Source organism: Pelophylax lessonae, assembly GCF_965119305.1.
Source record: "Pelophylax lessonae genome assembly, chromosome: 4".
In the NCBI taxonomy this organism is placed as follows: Eukaryota; Metazoa; Chordata; class Amphibia; order Anura; family Ranidae; genus Pelophylax; species Pelophylax lessonae.
Window position 1 is genome coordinate 651,178,852 of NC_138771.1, and position 27,131 is coordinate 651,205,982.

The window sequence follows — 27,131 nt, forward strand, 5'->3', positions numbered from 1 at the left end:
TATTAGTAATGGCGGCGATCTGCAATTTTATTTTTTTAGCGGGACTGTGACATTGCGGCGGACCGATCGGACCCCTAACTGATATTTTTGACACTTTTTGGGGACCAGTGACATTAATACAGTAATCAGTGCTAGTTTTATGGACTTTTTTTTTTTTTTAGTATTAATGGCGGCGATCAGCGATTTTTATCGGGACTGCGACATTGTGGCAGACAAATCTGACACTAAGTAACACTTTTTGGGGACCAGTGACAGTAATACAGTGATCAGTGCTAATTAATATGCACTGTTACTGTATAAATGACACTGGCAGGGAAGGGGTTAACACTGGGGGTGATCAAGGGGTTAAATGTGTTCCCCATATGTGCTTACTAACTGTGTGGAGGAGGTGGATTGAACAGTGGCACAGAGAGATCTTCAGCTTAGCTGAATCACACAATCTTTCCCTGCCTCTCTGACAGGAGAGCCGTCTTACATTGATTACATACCAGACGGCTCTCCTGTCAGTTTTGCCGAAGATCGCGGGAGGCTGGGAGCGTGGTTCCGGCAGCGCGAGAAACCGCGTGCACATAATCACGTAGATCTACGTGATTATGCGCAGTCCTGCTGCCCTGCTGCAGTAAATCTGCGTGGGGCGGCTGGCAAGTGGTTAACCACTTAAGCCCCGGAGGATTTGGCTGCTAAACGACCAGAGGGCATTTTGCGATTCGGCACTGCGTGACTTTAACGGACAATTGCGCGGTCGTGCGACGCTGTACCGAAACGAATTTGGCGTCCTTTTTTTCCCACAAACAGAGCTTTCTTTTGGTGGTATTTGATCACCTGTGCGATTTTTTGATCACGTGCTATAAACAAAAAAAGAGCGTAAATTTTGCAAAAATAGCAATATTTTTCCCTTTTTTTTATATGAAATTCCCCCAAAAAAAAATGTAAAAATCAAAATTTTTTAATATTTTCGGCCAATTTGTTTTATGCTACCTATGTTTGGTAAAAAAAATCGCAAAAAGCGTATTTTGATTGGTTTGCGCAAAAGTTATTGCGTTTACTAACAAAGGGAAAGATTTTTGTCATTTTTGTTGTTTTTTTTTTTAACGCGTAATGGCGGCGATCTGCGATTTTTTTTGCGGTACTGCGACATTGCGGCGGACAGATCGGACCCTTGACTGACATTTTTGACACTTTTGGGGTTACCAGTGACATTTCTACAGTAATCAGTGCTATACATATGCACTGTTACTGTAAAAATGCACTGGTAGTGAAGGGGTTAACTTTATTTGAGAGGGAGGGGCTGTGTGTGTCCCTAGGGGCGTGATTCTAACTGTGATTGGCTGTGGCTTCAACTGTATGCAGAGTGATCAATGGATCTACATAGTAGATCCATGTGATCAGCTCTCATACAGAGAGGAGAATGACAGGCAGCTTGTTTACACAAGCTGCCTGACTATCTCCCTCTCCCCCGCCGATCGCAGAGTGGCCGGCGGCGATCGGGTCCGCCGGTCACGCGCGCGGGGGGGTCCGTGACCACGCGGGAGCGGGAGCGCGCCTCCGGCGGCGCGCGCTCGCTCCCTAAACCCTCACAGGCGAGCGACGTAGACCTACGTCACTTTGCCTGTGAGGGGCTGACCGCCCACGTAGATAGTCGTGCGGCGGTCGGCAAGTGGTTAAAGTAGAATTATACAAAAAAAGTTAAAATCAGTATTTTTTGCTAGAAAACTACTTAGAACCCCCAAACACTCTGGAGAATAAAATGGCGGTCATTGCAATATTTTTTGTCACGCGGTATTTACGCAGCGGTCTTTCAAACGCCATTTTATTGGAAAAATTACGAAAAATTACATTTCAATGCATTTAAAAAAAACTAAACAGTAAAGTTAGCCCATTTTTTTGTATATTACGAAAGATGATGTCACGCCAAGTAAATAGATACCTAACATGTTATGGTTTAAAATTGCGCACGACCGCATAAAGGCGACAAACTACGGTCAATAAAAATCTCCGTAGGCGACGATTTAAACATTTTTAACGGTTACCAGTTTAGAGTTAGAGTGTAGCTCTTTTTTTTTGATTATTGCTCTCACTCTGGTGATTGCGGCTATACCTCACATGTGTGGTTTGAAAAGCGATTTCATTTGTGGGTGCGACTTCTGTATACGTTTTCTTTCGTGCGCGAGCTCACGGCGACGGGGGCGGCTAAAATTTTTTTTTTCCTATTTCTTTTATTTATTTTTTACATTTTAGCACAGGTTTTTAAAAAAAAAAAATAAAAATCTGATCGCTTTTATTGCTGTCACAAGCAATGTAAACATCCCTTGTGACAGCAATATGCAGTGACAGGTACTCTTTATGGAGGGATCGGGGGTCTAAAAGACCCCAAACCCCTCCACTACACTTCCATGTATTCAAAATGCCGAAAACGGTATTTTTGAATACATTCACTTTTTACATTTGGCGCCTTTAGCAGCCGAGTAACCCGGACGTGACGTCATGGACGCCGCCTCCGGGTTACCTCATCGGAGACTGATCGGGACTCCAACCAGCTGGCGGATGCGCCGGCTGGTTTCTTGGGTCTCCTGGTGGGACGGGGGACCTGGGCAGAGCCGCGGAAGGCAGCGAGAGGGGGCGTCCCCTCCCGCTCGCTGGGGTAACGGCCGAGCGGCTCCCAAGCCGCATCGGTCGTTACTGCCCAAAAGCCGACCGCTGGCTCCAAAAAATGGTACCGGGATGATGCCTATAGCTGCAGGCATCACCCCGGTAAAACCACTTAAATTCAGCCGACCGAACATACGGCGGTTTGCGTTAAGTGGTTAAACCTAAAAGTGCTTTTTTTTACCACTACTAATCCTTTATATTGGCTTTTGAAATTTACAAATGCAGCAATTTAGAAATTGGATGAAAGGTTTAGCCCTGGGAAACAGTTTTTGATAGATTCAAGTAGTGCATTTTGTTTAGGAAATTTTTTTGAGGGAGGGTTTGTTTTATGGTTTCTTCTCTGGTTCAACTAATTTTATTGGTATAGAATAAAAAAAAAAAAAAAAGGGGGTAACAAACAAGCACAGTAACTCTTGTAGAGGAACAAAGTGCATAGTTGCACGCCATTTGCGTGGGGACGCAGCCCATATTAGTTTGATAAGGAAAGTATCCACAACAGAAGATAATCCTGCAATAACTGTAGTAATACACTGTATTTGGGAGTATGGTGAACCCCAACTGTTCAGGTGGGTCCAGGGGCTGACTGGCAACTTTCGGCCCAAGGGGCAAGTACAAACCAGAGTCCCATGGTGCCTCTTCCCACTCTCCCTCTTCCTGGCCTCCTCCTGACCCCCATTCCAGGCTGAAGCTCCACTCCAGATACTCTCTACTCACTGGCCGAATCCAGGTTCCCGACCTGACCATCAGGGTGGAGCTGGGACAGCTTGGTCAGGGCTGGCCAGGGGAGCAGAGTCTCCAGTGGGGCACAGGTTACACCATCCATGTTAGCAGGGAGTTCTGCGCTCTCCTTTTCTTCATCCCGCACTCAGTAGGTCAGCAGTGGGGACTTTTTACTTCTCTTCACCAGGAATCCTTTAGGCATGTCTGTGGCAGAAGCAGTGCAGCCTTTTTATGGGGCATCAGAGCGGCCCGGGGGGCAGTTGCCCCCCTGCCCCCTGGCCCAGTCCTCCCCTGGGTGGGTCATACATAGAAGGAGGCAAAGGGCGAAAGATCACCCCTCAGGGCGACTAAACACATATGAATTGCTTTGCAAGATAACATTCAGAAAACAACAAGTAACATTTGGGGTGTGTAAGTAGGGGTATTAAATTGGACAGTTTGGGGAAACAACATAGGCTATCCATAGCTGCCAACATTTCAAAACCGTTTCCGGGCTCACCTTTTTTTCTCTGTGTCCAGAAAGCAATGGTAGGCGGAGCTTGTACTTTAATTAGGGGTGGGGCATTCATTTAATATGGGCGTGGTTCTACAAGAAGGCTGGTAGGGCACTCTATACTGGCTGAGGGTACAATCTCATCTCACAATTATGATTCCAAGGCTCACCTTTGCCAGTTTAATGTTAATGTCCAGCCCTCTCAAAAGAGAAGAAATGGAGGAGGGTTGTTCTTCCTCTCGATTCTGGTTCTGCTTCCCAGGTTTGACAGGCGCATGAGCCACACAATTAGGCAAAGTCCATATGGGTCCATGAAAAGTCTTAAATGAAATGGACGGAAGGGGAGAGTCCAACATATAGGGCGGCCATCTAGAAACCAATGAGCCAGGGGTTCCACCAAACTGAAGATAAGGAGAGAAAGAGACACCTCTAAGTTTAGCCTCTCTGAGTCCTGCCCAATCAAACTGCATGCCTCACAGCAGGTTCCACTTCGGATATGTTCTCAGTAGGAGTCCCCAATGAAAGCACTGCCTGATCAGCTGTTCTGGGAGGAGGTAATGTATAGAGATCTGTCCTCGACATGTGTTCTTCTCTTAGAGTGGACACCATGACCCCACCCAGTAGCTCACTCGTGCCCTGATGTGAATGTCTGTGATTGTGTGTGGGCACCCACGGAATTTGACTGGCTGTAATCGGCTTTGATTTCCAGGACACAGCCCTAGGAGAGGCCGCTTGTGATTCTTGTCCCGGAGCAGCAGCGTTAATTACCCGGGACAGGCCCCTATTTGCTGGGACTGTACCGGCAAAAACAGGACAGTTGGCAAGTATGGGCTATCTTTAGAGAGAATTAATAGAGTGAAGTGTGTGTGATGTTAGTTGCAGTTATCATCTTGTTCGTATCATCGTATGGACGGGTGATTGATTGGCTGGAGCTGAGCAATGTAAAGTAGAGGGCGGGAGGTAGAGAGAAAAGAAAGAGGGAGGGAGAAGTTAGAGTTTTATGTTTTGTTTTTAGTTTTTACATGTATTTCTGAGAAAAAAAACCTATATACAGTATATATATATATATATATATATATATATATATACTGTATATACTATATTAAAAAAGAGGTGTATTGAGGCGTAGATGGACTTTTATGGTACCGTATAAGCGCTTTGACACATATGCTTTCTTTAATCACTTCAGCCCCGGAAGGTTTTACCCCCTTAATGACCAGGCCATTTTTTGTGATTCTGGATCTGCGTTGCTTTAACTAACAATTGCGCGGACGTGCGATGCTGTACCTAAATACAATTGATGTCGTCCCCCCCCCCCCCCCACACAAATAGAGCTTTCTTTTGGTGGTATTTGATCACCTCTGCGGTGTTTAGATTTTGCGCTATAAACAAAAAAAAGCGACAATTTTGAAAAAAAAAAAAAAAAACAATATATTTTACTTTCTGCTATAAAACATTCCGAATAAAAAAATCATTTTTTTTTTTATCAGTTTAGGCCAATTTGCATTCTCTTACATATTTTTGGTAAAACAAAATCCCAAAAAGCGTATATTAATTGGTTTGCACAAAAGTTATGGCGTTTACAAACTATGGGATAGATTTTTGGACTTTTTATTTATTTTTCTTGTTTTTATTAGTAATGGCGGCGATCAGGGATTTTTAGCGGGACTGTGACATTGCGGCGGACAAATCTGACACTACCCGTGACACTTTTTGGGGACCAGTGACACCAATACAGTGATCAGTGCTAAATAATAATCACTGTTACTGTATAAATGACACTGGCAGGGAAAGGGTTAATACTGGACGTGATCAAGGGGTTAAGTGTGCTCCTAAATTGTGCTTACTAACTGTAGGGGGCTCTGTGAAAGGCACACAGAGATCGGGGGTTTCAGCTTAGCTGAGACTTAACAATCTCATTGTGCCTGTCTGACAGGAGAGCCGCCTGCTTTGTTTACATAGGCAGGTGGCTCTCCTGTCAGTTTCCCTGAAGATTGCGGGAGGCCGGCAGCGATCGCGCCCGCTCCTCCCACGGTCTGACTCCTGCTGTGTCTAATCACAGTGGGAGCGCGGCTTCGGCAGCTCACTCGTGCCGCCATGACCACATGCACATACAGTAATCACGTAGATCTACGTGATTATGCGCAGCCGAGCCGCCCTGCCGCAGTAAATCTGCGTGGGGCGGTCAACAAGTGGTTAAAAATAGTTTTTTTTATTCAAAATAAATTAAATTCTAAAACATCAGCAAGAACATTTTTGTGTCTTATTTGCTCAATATAAATTGGTACATAGGATAACCTCAAAGTCATATCCGGTGGTTGACATAATTTGAAGGTAAACAGTTTCACCGCTTCTTCAGGAGCATATATCACACATAAAAAGAGCAAAAATTTACATCAAATGCTGCAATATAGAATTATTATCTCATCCCCCTCTCCCATCCCCTCTCTCTCTCACATCCCCCCTCTCTCTCATCCCCTCTCTCTTTGTCTCCCCTCTCCCCCCCTCTCTCTCTCATCCCTCCTCTCTCACCCCCCTCTCTCTCACCCCCCTCTCTCACTCCCCTCTCTCATTAACCCTCCCTCATCCCCCTCTCTCATCCCCCTCTCTCTCTCTCTCTCATCTCCCCCCTCTCTCTGTCTCCCCTCTCTCACCCCCCTCTCTCATCCCTTCTCTTTCTCTCACCCCCCTCTCTCATCCTCTCTCTCTCTCTCATCACCCCCTCTCATTCTCTTCCCCCCTCATACCCCCCTCTCTCTTATCCCCCTGTCTCATCCCCTCTCTCTCACCCCCTCTCTCTCATCCCCCCTCTCTCTCTCTCTCTCATCTCCCCTCTCATTCTCTTCCCCCCTCAAACCCCCCTCATTTATCCCCCTGTTTCATCCCCTCTCTCTCATCCCCTCTTCCTCTCTCACCCCCTCTCTCATCCCCCCTCTCTCTCAGCTCCCCCTCTCATGCTCTGCCCCCCTCACACCCCCCTCTCTCTCTCTTATTTCCCTGTCTCATCTCCTCTCCTCTCCCTCTCTCACCCCCCTCTCTCATCCCCCTCTCTCATCCCCTCTCCCTCTCTCACCCCCCTCTCTCATCCCCTCTCCCTCTCTCATCTCCCCCTCTCGTGCTCTGCCCCCCTCACACCCCCCCTCTCTCTCTCTTATCCACCTGTCTCATCCCCTCTCTCTCTCATCCCCTCTCTCTCTCATCCCCCTCTCTCACCGGCTCTCTGCTCGGGGAGCTCTGAACTAAGTGATCAGTGGTGCTAGATCACTCGGTTATCTATCTTAGAACTAGGATAGATGAAGCATCGGACTGATCCTGCACCCACCTAGGTAGGTATGATTAAAAAACAAAACTCCATTCTCATACTTCTCTTTTAATGATGAAGCGTTTCTGAAAGATTGTACACCTGCTGTATATTGTGAGATTTTAGGATTTTTTTCTCATTCAGACATACAGTATAAAGTTACTGAAGGGTTAAATTTAAAAATCCAGTTGTACATTTTTTTATACTGTAGATTGACCAACACATGTATAGTGCATGCACCTGCCTAAAATGTTGGTGAGCCCAGCGAGAGGACTCTTATTGGAGATTACCACCAGCAGGAAAAGAGGGTTATTGTACTGATTATCTTATTACTATTGACTGTCATCCTCAGATATGTGAAATCAGTCATGGACACTATCAAAGCTAACTGACTAATTACTTTTTTCTGGGGAACTAGGAAAGTCATTATATTACACAGCTAGATTGGCAACAGTCATGTAGCTTAGACGTCACACATTGCATTTATGTCTTTCAATTTTGTATAAATAGTTCTGGTTTGCAAATTTTTTGCCCTTTAGCAACAAGCTCAGAAAGAATGTGCCCTGCAGAGTATTTATAATTATATTTAAAGATCCAAACTGGGTTATACATGTTTTTAGCTAAACCAGAAAAACCTGTTTGTTATAACACAGATGAAAAAAATTGATACATTTTGTTACATTGTAGTTCTGTTGCAGATCTTCCTATATGTAGACGTCCAAATGGGCGACCTCAGTGTCCAGTAATTGGTGGAAAAAGAAGAACGTCTGTCTCAGCCCTCCCCCTAAAATGTTCAGTAGTTATGTTGTAAAGTTCAAGAACATCTCCAACCAAACTTTTTGTTTTGTTTTTTTGGGAAGGATTGTATCCGTGGTGTCCAAACTGTGGCCCGGGGCAGATGCCTTTGCCCTTTGCTTGCCTTTATCCAGCCTTTGGGGCACTTTTCCCCCTACTGTTACCTACAATGGGGGGCATAGTTCTTTTCACTGACACCAACAATGGAGCACTGTTCCTCCCACAAATACTAACAATGGGGCACTGTTTCGCCAACTGACACCAACAATGGAGCACTGTTCCTCCCACAAATACTAACAATGGGGCACTATTTCGCCAACTGACACCAACAATGGAGCACTGTTCCTCCCACAAATACTAACAATGGGGCACTATTTCGCCAACTGACACCAACAATGGAGCACTGTTCCTCCCACAAATACTAACAATGGGGCACTATTTCGCCAACTGACACCAACAATGGAGCACTGTTCCTCCCACAAATACTAACAATGGGGCACTATTTCGCCAACTGACACCAACAATGGAGCACTGTTCCTCCCACAAATACTAACAATGGGGCACTATTTTGCCAACTGACACCAATGTTGGGGCACTATTCCTCCCACTGACACCAATATTAGGGCACTATTCCCTCCACTGAGACCACTGATAGGGGCATAATTTCTTACACTGACACCAACAGTTGGGCACAATTTCTCCCACTGATACCAGTGATGGAGCACTATTCCTCCACTGATACCAATGATGGGACACTATTCCTCCCACTGACACCAATGATGGGACACTATTCCTCCCACTGACACCAATGATGGGACACTATTCCTCCTACTGAAACCAATGATTGGGCAAAGTTTTCTCCCACTGATGCCAGGACATTTTCTACTCAGCCCCCCTAAAGTCTGAAGGACAGTAAACTGGCTCCTTGTTTAGAAAGTTTGGAGACCCCTGGATTATATGGTAACCTTCATCAGGTTCTAAACATTGTCTGTGTCCCCACTGCTTTTCTCATCTGTCATACTTTAGATCTGGGTCTCCAAACTAATGCCCGTGGGCAACGTCGGGCTGCTACAAGATTTTATCCGGCCCCTGGCTAGAGTCAGTGGCGTATCCTCAATGTGTTCTTACTAAGGATAAAAGTCAGCAGAGGCTGCCTATGGTCTCATGCAAGGGGGACTCCTATGGGGATCCTGATGTAAGTGTGGACTCTAATGGTTACCCTGATGTAAGAGGGCAATCTGATTAGAGTTTTTTTTCAGCCCACAAATATTTGTAAATTTAGTGTAGGTTTTCAATAGTTATTGATTTACAAGAAACTCAATAATAGTTTAAAGTGATCAATTATGGTAGTATATAAGTAATAATATCTATCTATCTATCTATCTATCTATCTATCTATCTATCTATCTATCTATCTATCTATCTATCTATCTATCTATCTATCTATCTATCTATCTATCTATCTATCTATCTATCTATCTATCTATCTATCTATCTATCTATCTATCTATCTATCTATCTATCTATCTATCTATCTATCTATCTATCTATCTATCTCTCTTTCAATATAGATACATATATACTATATTGTCAGAACTATTGAGACGCCTGCCTTTACACACACATGAACATTAATGACATCCCAGTCTTAGTCCATAGGGTTCAATAATGAGTTGGCCCACCCTGTGCAGCTATAACAGTTTCAACTCTTCTGGAAAGGCTGTCCACAAGGTTTAGGAGTGTCTATGGGAGTGTTTGACCATTCTTCCAGAAGTGCATCAGCGTGAGGAGAAAATAAAAAAGCTGGTAGCCGGGCTTCTTTTATAGGGACATCGGTCCCAATCTGTGCCCACCAGTGCTGCTAATCAGTGCCAACCAGTGCCACCTATCAGTGCCCATCAGTGCTGCTAATCAGCGTCCACCAGTGCTTCTAATCAGCGCCCACCAGTGCCACCTATCAGTGCCCATCAGTGCTGCCAATCAGTGCCTCTTCATTAGTGTTACCTATTGGTGCCACCTACCAGTGCCTTTCCGTTCCACCTATCAGTGCTGCCTATCAGTGCCATCTCTCAGTGCCATTCAGTGCTGCCTATCAGAGTGCATCAGTGCCACCTATCAGTGCAGCCTCATTAGTGCCTCCTCATCAGTGCCCACCAGTATCATCCCATCAGTGCCCATTAGTCCCGCCCCATCAACACCCAACAGTCCCGCAACATCAGTGCCCACCAGTGCCACCCCATCAGTGTTCACCAGTGCCCATTAGTGCCCCTCAATGCCACCTATCAGTGCCCATCAGTGCCCGTCAATGCAGCCTCATCAGCGTACATCAGTGAAGGAGAAAAATTACCTGTTTGAAAAATGTTGTAACAAACTATGAAAAATTTGTTTATTTTTTTCAAAGTTTTTATTTTTGTTTCTTTAGCAAAAAATTAAAAAAACCCAGAGGTGATTAAATACCACCAAAAGAAAGCTATGTTTATGTAAAAAAAATTATAATTTGCCATTAAAATTGTGACAGCGCTAAAAGCTGAAAATTGGCCTGTCAGGAAGGGGACCAGTAAGCAAGTGTTTAAATGGTATACCTCTTTAACCGCTTGCCGACTGCCGTCAGTAGATTTACTGCGGCAGTCAGCCCCTCACAGGCAAAGTGACGTTAATTAATGTCACTAGCCTGGGAGGGTCTGGGGAGCGAGCGCGCGCCCGCGGAGGCGCGCTCCCGCGCGGTCACGGACCCCCCCGCGCGTGTGACCGGCGGACCCGATGTCCGCCGCTCACTCTGCGATCGTCGGGGGAGAGGGAGAAAGGCAGGCAGCTTATGTAAACAAGCCACCTGTCATTCTCCTCGGTGTAAAAACACTGATCACATGGTTCTACTATGTAGAACCGTTGATCAGTGTCCTTACACCTCAAGCCACAGCCAATCACAGTAAGAATCACGCCCCTAGGGACACACACAGCCCCTCCCTCTCAAATAAAGTTAACCCCTTCACTACCAGTGTATTTTTACAGTAACAGTGCATATGTATAGCACTGATTACTGTAGAAATGTCACTGGTAACCCCAAAAGTGTCAAAAATGTCAGTCAAGCGTCTGATCTGTCCGCCGCAATGTCGCAGTACCGCAAAAAAAATCGCAGATCGCCGCCATTACGCGTTAAAAAAAAACAACAAAAATGACAAAAAATCTTTCCCTTTGTTAGTAAACGCGATAACTTTTGCACAAACCAATAAAAATACGCTTTTTGCAATTTTTTTTACCAAACATATGTAGCATAAAACAAATTGGCCGAAAATGTTAAAAAATTTTGATTTTTACTTTTTTTTGGGGAGAATTTCATATAAAAAAATGTGAAAAATATTGTTATTTTTGCAAAATTTACGCTTTTTTTTTGTTTATAGCGCAAAAAGTAAAAAGCGCACAGGTGATCAAATACCACCAAAAGAAAGCTCTGTTTGTGGGAAAAAAAGGACGTCAAATTCGTTTAGGTACAGCGTCGCACGACCACGCAATTGTCCGTTAAAGTCACGCAGTGCCGAATCGCAAAATACCCCCTGGTCGTTTAGCAGCCAAATCCTCCGGGGCTTAAGTGGTTAACAGTATTGTGATGTCACTCAGGGGATCTTGCGTATGGTTACCATTCATTCCCATTTTCCAGGACAGTCCCAGTTTTGAGGTATCTTTCTCTGCAGTACTGCAGTGTCTTTCTCTACTAAAGTACTTTGCTGCTTGACATATTTGGTATGTATTTAATCGAAGCCACCTCATTTGATATATTTTACCGAAAAATGGTTTTATATTGTGTTTGTGTGCACTAAAATGTATTTGGTTGCATTTTATTTTTACTGTGAATATAAATCTCATAAAAAAAATGTTACCATTTTATTCTACAGGTTATTTGCTTTCAGAAAATATTGAATGTTTTGAGGCTCAATTATATTTAAAGTCTGGTGAGTGCACCCCCAAAAGGGTCTGTTTGCAAGCACTTTGGCACCTGTGTGGAGCACTTCAAGCACTCAGCACTTCATTTCAATTTCGAATGGATTATAATTTTGAACTGCACATTATTCAGCACTTTGGCACTGTTAGCACCATCTATGCATTTGTTTGCACTTTTGTATATTTTTTATTGACTTATTTTCTCACTAGTGCACTTTATTAGTATTCATTGCCATTGTTGATTTTTATATCATTATTATTGGATGATTTTGGATATTTTGTATATTTTAGATTTTGTCACGAGTTCACTTTATTATTTTATATATTGCAATGGAATGATTCTGAATGACTTATATTTTAATTGTGATAATTTTGTATACGCCTGGTAGCGCTGTTTTAGATTATTTTAAAATGTATTTGATTGCATTTTATTTTTACTGTGAATATACATCTCATAAATTTTTTTTTACCATTTTATTCTACAGGTTATTTGCTTTCAGAAAATATTTAATGTTTTGGGGGTTTTGGTAATCATCAAGCCTCAAATGTACATTTTATCATGTGTGCAAAAAAATTTAAATAAAAAGGAAACAATGGAGCTGGCAGTGAAAAGTCAGCAGCAGTTTGCATAATATCCTCAGTACTTCATAAGGAAACTGTTTTGGCAGCTTTTGTTCCTGAAGAAATTCCTGCAGGTAATTACCAACGTTAGCACAGTGAAAAGTCATCGGGTTTTTATCCAATCAAAATTTTTCACTTTGACCAATGCGAAAACTCTAAGTAGTTTATCTGAGGAAGGTTATTTCTGTTTAACCACTTAAGCCCCAGCCCTATTTCGGACACTTTTTGTTTACAAGTTAAAATCAGTATTTTTTCCTAGAAAACTACTTAGAACCCCCAAACATTATATATATATTTTTTTTTAGCAAAGACTCTGGAGAATAAAATGTCGGTCATTGCAATATTTTTTGTCACGCGGTATTTGCGCAGCGGTCTTTAAAACGCCATTTTTTTTGGAAAAAAATTTGAAAAATCACATTTCACTGCATTTAAAAAATACTAAACAGTAAAGTTAGCCCATTTTTTTGTATATTGTGAAAGATGATGTCACGCCGAGTAAATAGATACCCAACATGTTACGGTTTAAAATTGCGCCCCCCCCCCCCCGTGGGATGGCGACAAACTACGGTCAATAGAGATCTCAATAGGCGACGCTTTAAATTTTTTTAACGGTTACCAGTTTAGAGTTAGAGTGTAGCTCTTTTTTTTTAATTATTGCTCACGCTCTGACGATTGCGGCGATACCTCACATGTGTGATTTGAACAGCGATTTCATTCGCGGCTCGACTTATACGTATATGTTTTTTTTTTGTGCGCGAGCTAACGGTGACAGGGGCAGTTATTTTTTTTTTTTTTCCTGTTTATTTTATATTTTTTTTAACTTTATTACAGGTTTAAAAAAAAAAAAAAATCTGATCACTTTTATTGCTGTCACAAGCAATGTAAACATCCCTTGTGACACCAATATGTAGTGACAGGTACTCTTTATGGAGGGACCCCTCCACTACACTTTCATGAATGCAAAACGCCGAAAATGGCGTTTTTGCATACAGCCGTTTTTTAAATTTGCTGAATAAAAAGAGAAAAATAACCGCGCTAAAGTGAATATTGTATAAAAAGCAGCGACTTCAAGTGCGACCACACCCTCAAATAATGTATAGAAAAATAAGCCGCGCTGCGTGATGTGGGTAAACAAAAAATTATTAATGTCCAAACAAAAATCAATGTCCCAAATATCAACTTGATTGACGCTGAAAACATAGATCACACTCCACGGTCTCTGTAGGAAATGTGCTTACCAGATAGCCACTAAAATCTGCAAGATTCATATGCTGAGATATAGTCACAGATCTGGGAGATGGGAGTTGTCAGAGTCCTCAGCGAATAATGTGAATAATATGCAAAAGAGAGAAAACTTGCATAGTGTAATACCGTAAATTATATAAAATTTCCACCACCAATAAGGAATCCCTATCAATCGTGCAGCAGCTCACCAAATGAATAATGAGTAAACGTGAATGGCCCAGTGTAAAGAAAGGAATGTGGAAACGAACCACCACCAATTGTGAAGCCTCTTACCGAAAAAATAGGTCAAATGAGCAAATAGGTTAATCCAGATCGCCAAGAAACCAGAAACGTCACTCAAAAGCCCTATAGGCCTCTTACCAGATGACAAATAATCCAAGCAGTAGATCTAATAACGCTTTCCCATCATACGTGAAGCTCCGGGACCAACAGCATCAATGGTGTTAACTGTAAACTCAGTACCAGGATGTAGCCCGAGTGAAAGAGAGAGCGCCAATAGTGTAATAAAATAATAACTGATTTATTGATTAAAAAGAAGAACACTCACAAACATTGTAGATAAAATCGCGATGGATGGGAGCCGCCGGCCGGACGGCAAAGCACATCCGCTCCTAGGATAACTTCCGGGATGACGTCAGCACGCCGCGACCTGACGGCGTTTCGTCCAAGAAGACGTTATCAAAGGTACGGACGGCGTGCTGACGCCATCTCTTATAGAAAAAACCTGATTATAATACCCGGAAGTGTTTGAACAATTCCGCCCTGAAGCTGTGAACCGGACATCCAATGACCGGAACCAGGGTAGATCTATCTCACCATTTTGGTTAAGGGCACATATCAACTTCACTAACCCGGAATGTCCCATATTAAGGGCAAACATATTTAAAGGTGTAGCGGGCCTATTTGGCACAGCCGATGTGAAATAAAAAAATTGTTAAACCATAGATGTAAACAGAATAAACATAAGGACATATATGGGCATTGTGTATAACTGTATCGTCTTGCGCTCAGATGCGCTGAGACCGCAAAAATAATTGACCGTATTGTGTACAATTGAGTCAAACTGTAGCGGAATAAGTTCAAACTCTAACCGGGGATCAGCATCATAAATATAGACCAAATATTAAATGTTGCAAATACATTAAGAGGCTATTCAGAAAAACTAAACAGTTGAAATTGTATCCCCAATAAATGAATGTATGACCATAAATGATTATTACCATGCAACAAAGTATGATAGCTAACATATAATGTGTCACCAATTCTACTTAATAAACACCATAATGTATGATATATATATATTGAAAAAATATTAAATTAGGGGAGAGGGGTAATTTAATCTACATCTAGTGTTTAAACTAATGTGACAATTCCCAAGGGTAGATCACACTGAATTGTAAATATAATAAAATAATAAGAAATATACATCTAAAGAATAAAAACTAAGAATTATCCAAAAAAGCATTAACCTCAACATCAACATTGAGGCCATATGGCACATAGCATTTTACACGATGTATCCAGGACATCTCAAGTTTTGAGATGCCCCTCACAAGAGGTTCACCCCTCCAATGTGGCACAAAGCGATCTATGCCCAAAAAAAGGGTGTGTCTAGGATCTTTATTATGTACTGCTGCATAGTGTTTGGATACTGAGTGTTTGGGGAAGCCCTTCCTTATATTTGCCACATGTTCATTTAATCTTACGTTAAGTGGGCGTTTTGTCCTGCCTATATATTGGTGTCCACAAGGACACTGCAGTAGATAGACAACCCCAGTAGTTGTGCATGATATAAAAGGCTCTATATTATGCTTACGTCCTGTACTATTGGATACAAATTCTTGTACTCTTCTCCGTTTATTGGAACTAAGGGTGCAAATTTGACAACGGTTGCACCTATAGTATCCCGTAAGTTGTTGCAAAAAACTGGGTTTGGGGACAGGGGGTTCCAAGATATTAGGAGAAACTTTGTCCCTCAAAGAGGGGACCCCCCTAAAAACCACCTTAGGTTTAATAGGTAAGTTTTCACGAAGCACCAGATCATTGTTTAATATATGCCAATGACGAGCGACCAAATTCTTTATGGTCATATGTTGACTAGAGTATGTGGTCACAAATGGCAGAATAAAAGGGTCTGTCTGATCCTGCCTCCTAGATTTACTCAACAAAGCCTGTCTGTCAATTGATCTCACTTCAGACAGAGCATGTTGAAGGAACTCCTCATTATATCCCTTATCCAGGAATCTTGTTGTTAATGTTTGTGCCTGTCTATCAAAGTCACGTATATCGGAACAATTCCGTCTAATGCGAAGGTATTGTCCCTTGGGGATAGCTCGCAACCAAGGAGCATGGTGGCAACTCTCGACAGGAATATAAGAATTCCTGTCCGTGGACTTGAAATGGGTGGAGGTGACAAATTGTCCATCCCTGATGGAAATATTCAAATCCAAAAAATTGACACCTAATTGACTACATTCATAATTTAAATGTATGCCTCTATCATTAGAATTAAGATCATCCAAAAATGAGGATAGATCGTCATGTGTACCGTCCCATAGGAGGAGGACGTCATCGATATACCTAGCCCACAGAAGAATCTGCGGGCGGTGATATGCATAGATGACGTCCTCCTCCCATTGGGCCATAAAAAGATTGGCCAGGGACGGGGCATATTTGGCCCCCATGGCCACGCCAGTGATTTGACGATAAAATTGGCCGTTATACCAGAAGTAGTTATGCTGTGCTGCAAATTTGAGTAACTCCATGATAAAGGAAATTTGGGCTTCTGGTAAATTAGAGTCACGAGTTAGAAACATGTTGACGGCATCAAGACCCACCTCATGCGGAATTACCGTGTAGAGAGATGAAACGTCGGCTGTGACCAGCCATAGATGTTCTGTAGGGCTTAAGTCAGCCAACATATTAATGACATGTTTAGTGTCCTTAATGAATGAAGGTGTGGCTTGAACCAAAGGTTGCAAATACGTGTCTATATATTTCCCCACCCGGGACGTCACAGAGTCAATACCACTGACTATGGGACGCCCCGGGGGGGAAACAAGACTTTTATGTAATTTTGGCAAATAGTATATCACTGGAGTGCGAGGGCACTTAGGGACCAAAAATGCCTTTTCTTTGTTGTTAAGGATACTGGAATTATAGCCCCTCTCTACCAATGATTGTAAAGTTTTTTTATATGAGGCTTTAGGGTCCTTAGGTAACAACACATATGTTTGTCTGTCACCAAGGATACGCTGCATTTCATCCTCATAGTCTTTTTTATCCAGTACCGCGATACCTCCCCCCTTGTCTGCAGGCCTTATCACTAAGTCCTTACGTGCACACAGGGAGTCTAGTCCCTTTTGCAAATCAGATGAAAGAGAAGATTTATGCACTTGAATATTGTCCAGATCTCTTAACATGACGTCCCTGAACACTTTTAATGAAGGGGCCAAACCACCAGGGGGATTAAATAGTGACGCATTAGCAAGACCAGAATGTTGAAACTCCGTGCTAACCACTCTATGTTCTTTGATAGGATTGCTCAAGACATAACGTTTGATATTAACCCTACGGACAAATCTGTGAATGTCCATGTAGGTCTGGAACTTGTCACCATGCTCCTTGGTTGCGAGCTATCCCCAAGGGACAATACCTTCGCATTAGACGGAATTGTTCCGATATACGTGACTTTGATAGACAGGCACAAACATTAACAACAAGATTCCTGGATAAGGGATATAATGAGGAGTTCCTTCAACATGCTCTGTCTGAAGTGAGATCAATTGACAGACAGGCTTTGTTGAGTAAATCTAGGAGGCAGGATCAGACAGACCCTTTTATTCTGCCATTTGTGACCACATACTCTAGTCAACATATGACCATAAAGAATTTGGTCGCTCGTCATTGGCATATATTAAACAATGATCTGGTGCTTCGTGAAAACTTACCTATTAAACCTAAGGTGGTTTTTAGGGGGGTCCCCTCTTTGAGGGACAAAGTTTCTCCTAATATCTTGGAACCCCCTGTCCCCAAACCCAGTTTTTTGCAACAACTTACGGGATACTATAGGTGCAACCGTTGTCAAATTTGCACCCTTAGTTCCAATAAACGGAGAAGAGTACAAGAATTTGTATCCAATAGTACAGGACGTAAGCATAATATAGAGCCTTTTATATCATGCACAACTACTGGGGTTGTCTATCTACTGCAGTGTCCTTGTGGACACCAATATATAGGCAGGACAAAACGCCCACTTAACGTAAGATTAAATGAACATGTGGCAAATATAAGGAAGGGCTTCCCCAAACACTCAGTATCCAAACACTATGCAGCAGTACATAATAAAGATCCTAGACACACCCTTTTTTTGGGCATAGATCGCTTTGTGCCACATTGGAGGGGTGAACCTCTTGTGAGGGGCATCTCAAAACTTGAGATGTCCTGGATACATCGTGTAAAATGCTATGTGCCATATGGCCTCAATGTTGATGTTGAGGTTAATGCTTTTTTGGATAATTCTTAGTTTTTATTCTTTAGATGTATATTTCTTATTATTTTATTATATTTACAATTCAGTGTGATCTACCCTTGGGAATTGTCACATTAGTTTAAACACTAGATGTAGATTAAATTACCCCTCTCCCCTAATTTAATATTTTTTCAATATATATATATCATACATTATGGTGTTTATTAAGTAGAATTGGTGACACATTATATGTTAGCTATCATACTTTGTTGCATGGTAATAATCATTTATGGTCATACATTCATTTATTGGGGATACAATTTCAACTGTTTAGTTTTTCTGAATAGCCTCTTAATGTATTTGCAACATTTAATATTTGGTCTATATTTATGATGCTGATCCCCGGTTAGAGTTTGAACTTATTCCGCTACAGTTTGACTCAATTGTACACAATACGGTCAATTATTTTTGCGGTCTCAGCGCATCTGAGCGCAAGACGATACAGTTATACACAATGCCCATATATGTCCTTATGTTTATTCTGTTTACATCTATGGTTTAACAATTTTTTTATTTCACATCGGCTGTGCCAAATAGGCCCGCTACACCTTTAAATATGTTTGCCCTTAATATGGGACATTCCGGGTTAGTGAAGTTGATATGTGCCCTTAACCAAAATGGTGAGATAGATCTACCCTGGTTCCGGTCATTGGATGTCCGGTTCACAGCTTCAGGGCGGAATTGTTCAAACACTTCCGGGTATTATAATCAGGTTTTTTCTATAAGAGATGGCGTCAGCACGCCGTCCGTACCTTTGATAACGTCTTCTTGGACGAAACGCCGTCAGGTCGCGGCGTGCTGACGTCATCCCGGAAGTTATCCTAGGAGCGGATGTGCTTTGCCGTCCGGCCGGCGGCTCCCATCCATCGCGATTTTATCTACAATGTTTGTGAGTGTTCTTCTTTTTAATCAATAAATCAGTTATTATTTTATTACACTATTGGCGCTCTCTCTTTCACTCAGGCTACATCCTGGTACTGAGTTTACAGTTAACACCATTGATGCTGTTGGTCCCGGAGCTTCACGTATGATGGGAAAGCGTTATTAGATCTACTGCTTGGATTATTTGTCATCTGGTAAGAGGCCTATAGGGCTTTTGAGTGACGTTTCTGGTTTCTTGGCGATCTGGATTAACCTATTTGCTCATTTGACCTATTTTTTCGGTAAGAGGCTTCACAATTGGTGGTGGTTCGTTTCCACATTCCTTTCTTTACACTGGGCCATTCACGTTTACTCATTATTCATTTGGTGAGCTGCTGCACGATTGATAGGGATTCCTTATTGGTGGTGGAAATTTTATATAATTTACGGTATTACACTATGCAAGTTTTCTCTCTTTTGCATATTATTCACATTATTCGCTGAGGACTCTGACAACTCCCATCTCCCAGATCTGTGACTATATCTCAGCATATGAATCTTGCAGATTTTAGTGGCTATCTGGTAAGCACATTTCCTACAGAGACCGTGGAGTGTGATCTATGTTTTCAGCGTCAATCAAGTTGATATTTGGGACATTGATTTTTGTTTGGACATTAATAATTTTTTGTTTACCCACATCACGCAGCGCGGCTTATTTTTCTATATATTTTTAAATTTGCTGCCTTTTGCAGCACAGTAACCCGGTAGTGACGTCATGGACGCCGCCCCTGGGTTACGTCATCGAAAAACCCGATCAAAGCTGTTTCCGGCATTGATCGGGACTCCATCCAGCCAGCGGACGTACCGGCTGGGTGCTCGGGGCTCCCGGTGGGACGGGAGCCCCGAGCAAAGTCACGGAAGGCGGCAGGAGGGGGGGGACGTCCCCTCCCGCTCACCCGGGTAACGATCGAGCGGCTCCCGGGCCGCATCGGTCATTACCGACGGAAAGCCGACCGTTGGCTCTAAACCACGGTACCGGGATGGTGCCTCTAGCTAGAGGCATCATCCCGGTATACTACTGCAAAGTTTGCCAACGTAGTCCTACGTCACTTTGCGGTAAGTGGTTAAAGGGATTTGTTTAGAAGGTCAGATGAAAATGCCAAATAAGATTCAACTGCTTGTAGGAAATCTGTAGCGAGCCTTTCTAAAGGGCCATACACACTATAAGATTTTCTGAAGACTTTTCCTTCAGATTTACCTTTTCTATGTAGTGCAAGGGCCTGCCAGATTGCATACAAATTGAAAGTGTTTAGGTTTGACCTCATATTATATGGTTTTGGTAAATCTAAAGGAAAAAGTCTTCAGAAAATCTTATAGTGTGTATGGCCCATAACTCTCGACAAGAACTCGACAAGAAAAGAGTCCACTTGAGTTGAATTTATCTGGTAGCCAAACACACAGCTTCAGCCAAACACTAACCATGAGTGGAAGAAAAGTTTTTGTGTTATTCAGATTCTCGGAAAAATGGCCAAGAAATCATAAATTCTGCCAGGGTGTGTAAACTTATGAGAACAACCATAATTCATGTGTGCCTTATACTGTACATGTATACAGCAGGAGCTGCTTGCATTACTACATTGTGTGTACCATTCTGATTTTTGTACAGGGAGGATCCTCACCCTGCCAACATCCAATTGTATAGAAAAGGAAATCCCTGCAAATTAAGGGAATTTCTTAGGGACCCCCAGGACACATGAACCAGTGTCCCCAATGGAAGATTTCCCCACTATTACTTCCCTAAGGACAACCAAAAATTTGGGGATTTTCTTTCACTTCCAATGATAAGGATAATGGTATAATAAATGACGAGAGTAAATCTCCTTAACTACTTCCCGTCCATCATATAGCAAAATGACAGCCGCAAAGTGGTTGCTCTATCCTGACTGGGCGTCATATGCGCATCTCAGATCCCGGTAAAGAGCCCATGACGTAGGCTCTTTACCATGTGACCAGCTGTGTCCAATCACAGCTGGTCACACAGTAAATAGGAAGTGCTGTTGATCGGCTTTCCTCAGTTCGCGCCTGACAGGCGCGAGTAGAGGGGAGCCAAAGGCGGCTCTCCAGACGGGGGGGGGGGGGGGTCTGTGCTGGTAGTCAGAGCATTGATTACCAGTGCAGACCCTTGGGGGATGCCACTAGAGCCAACAGGGATTACCCACCCATGGCCACCAGGGATGCCCACCCATGGCCACCAGGGATGCCCACCTATGGCCACCAGGGATGCAAATCAGTGCTCAGGGAGCCTGCCAGTGCCCTCCTCATCAGTGCTTCCCATCATTGCCATCTATCAGTGTCACCCACCAGTGCCCATCATTGTCATCTGTCAGTGCTGCCCACCAGTGCCCATCATTGCCCATCAGTGCCGCCTATCATTGCCCATCAGTGCTGCCTATTAGTGCCCATCAGTGCGGCCTATTAGTGCCTATCAGTGCTGCCTATCAGTGCCCATCAGTGCTGCCTATCAGTGCCCATCAGTGCTGCATATTAGTGCCTTATCATCAGTGCCACCCCATCAGTGCCTTCTCATCAGTGCCTGCCAGTGCGGTCTCATCAGTGCTCCTCAGTGCAGGAAAAAACTTATTTTTACAAAATTTTATAACATAAACAAAAAAAATGTTTTTTTTTTTTCAAACTTTTTGGTCATTTTTTATTTGTTTAGCAAAAAAGAAAAAAACCCAGAGGTGATCAAATACCACCAAAAGAAAGCTCTATTTGTGGGGGGAAAATTACATAAATTTGGTTTAGGTACAGTGTTGCATGACCGCGCAATTGTCATTCAAATTGCAACAGCGCTAAAAGCTGAAAATTGGCCTGGGCAGGAAGAAGGTGAAAGTGCCCGGTATTGAAATGGTTGAAGGGGGTGTCTTGTCGAATAGTGCAGATCGTCAGGTAATGCCTCCGATGATCTGACATCATGCCAGCTGATTGCCAGAGTGACGTTAGTACTACACATGTGAATGATAAGCATTCTAATCCTTCTCCACTCTATCCACAATGAAACAAAAAAAAAAGTGCCTTTAGTTAACCAATCAGCGGGTCCTGCGGATGCGATGTCCGCCATGACACACCGATCATTTGGAGGAGAGGCAGACCACCGTTCTGTCAGAGATGAAGATGGAGATCTTGTGTTTCTGCTAAGCAGAAACACGGATCTTAGTCTTCTTCCAGTTAACCCATCCCCCACACAGTTAGAAAGCACTCCCTAGGAGCACACTTTACCTTTTGATTGCCCCTAATGTAAACCTGCCAGTGTCATTTATACAGTGACAGTGCATTTATTTTTTTTAGCACTGATCACTGTATTGGTGTCACTGGTCCCCAAAAAGTGTCACGGGGTGTCAGATTTGTCCGCCGCAATGTCGCAATCCCGCTAAAAATCGCTGATCTCCGCCATTACTAGTAAAAAAAAAATAAAAATTCCATCAATATATCCCCTAGTTTGTAGACGCTATACATTTTGCGCAAACCAATCAATATACGCTTATTGGGATTTTTTTTTAAAAAATATGTAGCAGAATACATATTGGCCTAAACTGATGAAAAAATTCGATTTTTTAAAAAAAATTTTATTGGATATGTTTTATAGCATAAAGTAAAAAATATTCTTTTTTTTTTTTCAAAACTGTTAGGTGTCTGATTTAGCCGCCACAATGTCACGGTCCCGCTATAAGTCACCGATCGCTGCCATTACTAGTAAAAAAACAAGTAAAAAAAAATTCTATAAAAATATCCCCTAGTTTGCAGATGCGATAACCTTTGCGCAAACCAATCAATATACACTGACTGTGATTTTTTTTTTAACAAAAAAATATGTAGCAGAATACATATTGACCTAAATTGATGAATAAATTTGATTTTTTTACATTTTTTTAATTGGATATGTTTTAGAGCATAAGGTAAAAAAAAAATATATATATATATATATATATATATATATATATATATATATATATATTTTTTTTTTTTTTCAAAACTGTTAGGTGTCAGATTTTGTGAGATATAAGTGGAAATTTAGCAGGAAAATGAAGTGATTAAACAGAACAAGGTTTTGAATGAATTGATGAATAAATTCGATTTTTTACATTTTTTTTTATTGGATATGTTTTATAGCATAAAGTAAAAAATATAGTTTTTTTTTCAAAACCGTTAGGCGTTCGATTTGTACGCTGCAATGTCGCAGTCCTGCTATAAGTCACTGATCGCCGCCATTACAAGTAAAAAAAAAAAAAAATTCCATAAAAATATTCCCTAGTTGTAGACGCTATAACTTTTGTGCAAACCAATCAATATACGCTTATTGGGATTGTTTTTTTTTTTTACCAAAAATATGTAGCAGAATACATATCAGCCTAAACTGTTGATTACATTTTATTTTTTACATTTTTTTATTGGATATGTTTTATAGCAGAAAGTAAAAAATATTGTTTTTTTTTTTAAACTGTTAGGTGTCCGATTTGTACATTGCAATGTCACAGTCCCGCTATGAGTCACTGATCGCCGCCATTACTAGTTAAAAAAAAAAATTCCCATTGTTTGTAGTCGCAATACCTTTTGTGAAAACCAATCCATATACGCTTTTAGGAATTTTTTTTACCAAAAATATGTAGCAGAATACATATTGGCCTAAAATTTATGAATACATTTGATTTTATAAATTTTTTATTGGATATGTTTTATAGCAGAAATTAAAAAATATTGTTTTTTTTTTTTCAAAACTGTTAGGTGTCCAATTTGTCCGCCGCAATGTCACAGCACTGCTATAAGTCGCTGATCACCGCCATCACTAGCAAAAAAAGGAAAAACAAAAACCATAAAAATATCCCATCATTTGTAGACGTGATAACTTTTGTGCAAACCAATCAATATACGCTTATTGTTTTTCTTTTTTTACCAAAAACATGTAGCAGAACACATATTGGCCTAAATTGATGAATAAATTAGATTTTTTACATTTTTTATTGAATATGTTTTATAGCATAAGGTAAAAAAAAATATATATATATATTTTTTTTTTCAAAACTGTTAGGTGTCAGATTTTGTGAGATATAAGTGGAAATTTAGCAGGAAAATGAAGTGATTAAACAGAACAAGGTGACGGCATGTAGAAGGAAGAGAGGTAAAAATAGAGAGATTTCCATCCCTGCAGGCTGAGCGCTGAGCAATGCAAGAAGCATCAACTGGTGACACCGACGATGGAAGATCTTTATCTGTAGAAGGGCGTGAGCGGAATTCTAATCATCAGATCTCACAGTTATGAATATTTAAAAAAAAAAAAAACTGCTCCTGGCAAAATATATATATATTTATTTATTTATTTTTTTTTTTTGCACTGGTACGTGTTACCAAGAGTAGTGTCTAACCTCCATATTTATTTTTTTTTTTTTAGACAATCATTTTCCTATATGAATATTTACTAAAAATATTAAAACCTTGAAGACGGCTACAGTTGGAATTTCTCTAACTGCCACTTGTACTCAACTCATAAATAGTGATGAGCTGAACTGCAGGGTTTGGTGACCTTCAAAGATGTTCAGATGCTGAACCCGAACCCTACTGAAATCAGTGAGAGCCAAATGCGCCGCCATTACTAGTAAAAATAAATAAATAAATAAAAATTCCATAAAAATATCCCATAGATTGTAGACACGATAACTTTTGTGCAAACCAATCAATATACGCCTATTGGGTTTTTTTTTTTTATCAAAAACATGTAGCAGACTACATATTATTGGCCTAAATTGATGAATAAAATAGATTTTTTACATTTTTTTATTGGATATGTTTTAAAGCATAAAGTAAAAAAATATTTTTTTTTCAAAGCTGTTAGGTGTCCGATTTGTCTGCGGCAATGTCATGGCCCTGCTATAAGTCGCTGATTGCCGCCATTACTAGTAAAAAATAAAAACAAATTCCATAAAAATATTCCCTAGTTGTAGACACGATAACTTTTGCACAAACCAATCAATATACGCTTATTGGGATTTTTTTTTTTTTTACCAAAAACATGTAGCAGAATACATATTGGCCTAATTTGATGAATAAAATAGATTTCTCTTACGTCCTCCGACAGTCGCCGCCTCTTCATATTCGTCACATATGGGGTATTAGACTTTGCTCCGAAGGAGTAGCTAGGCAACAGAATATGTTAACAATAAAGCTTTAACATATCCCACCCTCAAGGGGTGGTCCCCTCAGTCAATACCCTCCTACTTCCTGCAACCATATCTCAGTTTTAATGTCTAGCTTGTCAGGAGTGGCTGGCTCTCTCTGTGCTGGGACTTTTTGTCCCAGACTCTTTCTTCTTTTTGATATTTTGTTTGAGTTTTCTCTCTACCTTTACTTAGCTGTTATTTTTGTCAGCATTAGTTAGTTCTTCGGACGAAGAGGATCATGCGGACTGGGTCTCGGGCTGATCCCCCTGGTCGCAGGTCGTGGGTCAGTGGCTTCCCAGTCTGCCATCGAGCGTTCAGCCAGGTAACGCTCCTGGCACGGTGAACGACCCATCCCTGTTCGGTGCAGGGATGATTGGTGAGGTGGCTACCTCACCGGACGCTGTGCGGTTTCTGAACCGCCATTGTGTGCGTCTTGAATTGCGACTCTCCCTGCCTCATGTGCAGCGGCTTGTTCGCCTGTGCGGGTTCCCCACGCCATGTGAGGTAAGTGTATCTATGTGGGGACCTGTCTGTCTGGGGGGGGTCTCAGTCTGGGACTGTGTAACCTGCCTTTAATCACACTGCTTGTCTCCCTATATCTCGGCTGCATGCTGTGGGCTGCAAGGGGGGGGGGAGTTGTATGACACTGAGTATGTCAGGCTGGGCAGTGTGAGGAGCTGTGTGCTGTGGGGCATGTTTTTAATGGCATGTTGGGGCATATACAGCGATCGCTGCGGCGATCTAACATGTATCCATATAAGGGGATAATATTGTGTGTGATTTTATGCACTGTGGAGCGGCGATTTCGGCGCCAAACGGCGCCATTTTACCGGCGCCCGCTCCGGCCGCATGGTTTACATGCACGGCGGCCATTTTCTTGTAGCCTCCATAGGCTTACATAGAGCGCCCTGGCAGCATCACTTCCTCTCTCCTGGAAGCACCGATCGAGGCAGCAGCAGCAGCGGAGTCTCCTCAGGTTTTATCCTTCTATTCCTGTGTTCCATTGCCTGTATTCAGTCTGTATATTCCCTGTGGGGGTCTCATTGTGCCTGAGTGTGGTGCGGTGGGCTGCGCTTGCCGCGCTTGCTGTAAGGGGGCAGTTAACCCTTGGTTGTCTGGCATACAGGGGCAATGGATTCTCAGGAGGGCAAGTTTCCCACAGTATTGGTGGAAAGCCAGGGGACCGCTGTTTCCCCCCCAGGGGGGGATTTGGCCACTATTGTGGCTGGCCTTGCTGCACAGGTGCAAATGCTGGTGGCTGCTCAATCTACTAAACGGCCCAGAGTTGCTCTGTCCTCTGATTCTGAGGGTGAAGGTGATGGGGCTGTTCTGGCGGGGACCCCCCTATCGGGGTCCCGCTCCTCTCTTGATCTAGCGGGGTCTGAGGTAGAGGCTGAAGTTGAGGGGGTTGATAATTCTCCCCCTGGCTCGCCTGAAGAGCTTGCAATCATGGATGAGTTGATTGCTTCCATTAAGCAGACGCTACGTTTGCAGGACGAGGTGTGTCCCCCAGCTGCCTTGGCGGCTTATGGGACGCAGAGAAAACGCAGGACGCCGCAGGTTTTTCCCTGCAATGCTGATTTTCAGCGCGCTGTTAAGGACCAATGGCGCGATTTGCGCAAGCCTTTTGCGGTACCAAGTAAATTTAAGCTGCGTTATCCTTTCTCGCCTGCCACTGATGAACGGTGGTGTGTGCCTCCGCCAGTGGATCATGCTATTGCGGTTTTGAACAAAGCCACTGCGATCCCTGCAGAGGGATCCCCTGTT

The 27,131-nt window shown here is 42.3% G+C and overlaps 1 protein-coding gene across 1 annotated transcript in view; it reads right to left on the reverse strand.

The window, feature by feature from the left end:
• LOC309553036 (proteinase-activated receptor 1-like) overlaps window positions 1–27,131 on the reverse strand; it is a gene marked incomplete at its 5' end in the record, with an annotated part of 81,637 nt that overhangs the window by 15,400 nt on the left and 39,106 nt on the right. The window contains one exon of the mRNA XM_082253936.1: window positions 4,033–4,182. Within this exon, the coding sequence (XP_082110062.1) occupies window positions 4,033–4,182 (150 nt within the window). The remainder of the gene's footprint in view (window positions 1–4,032; window positions 4,183–27,131) is intronic.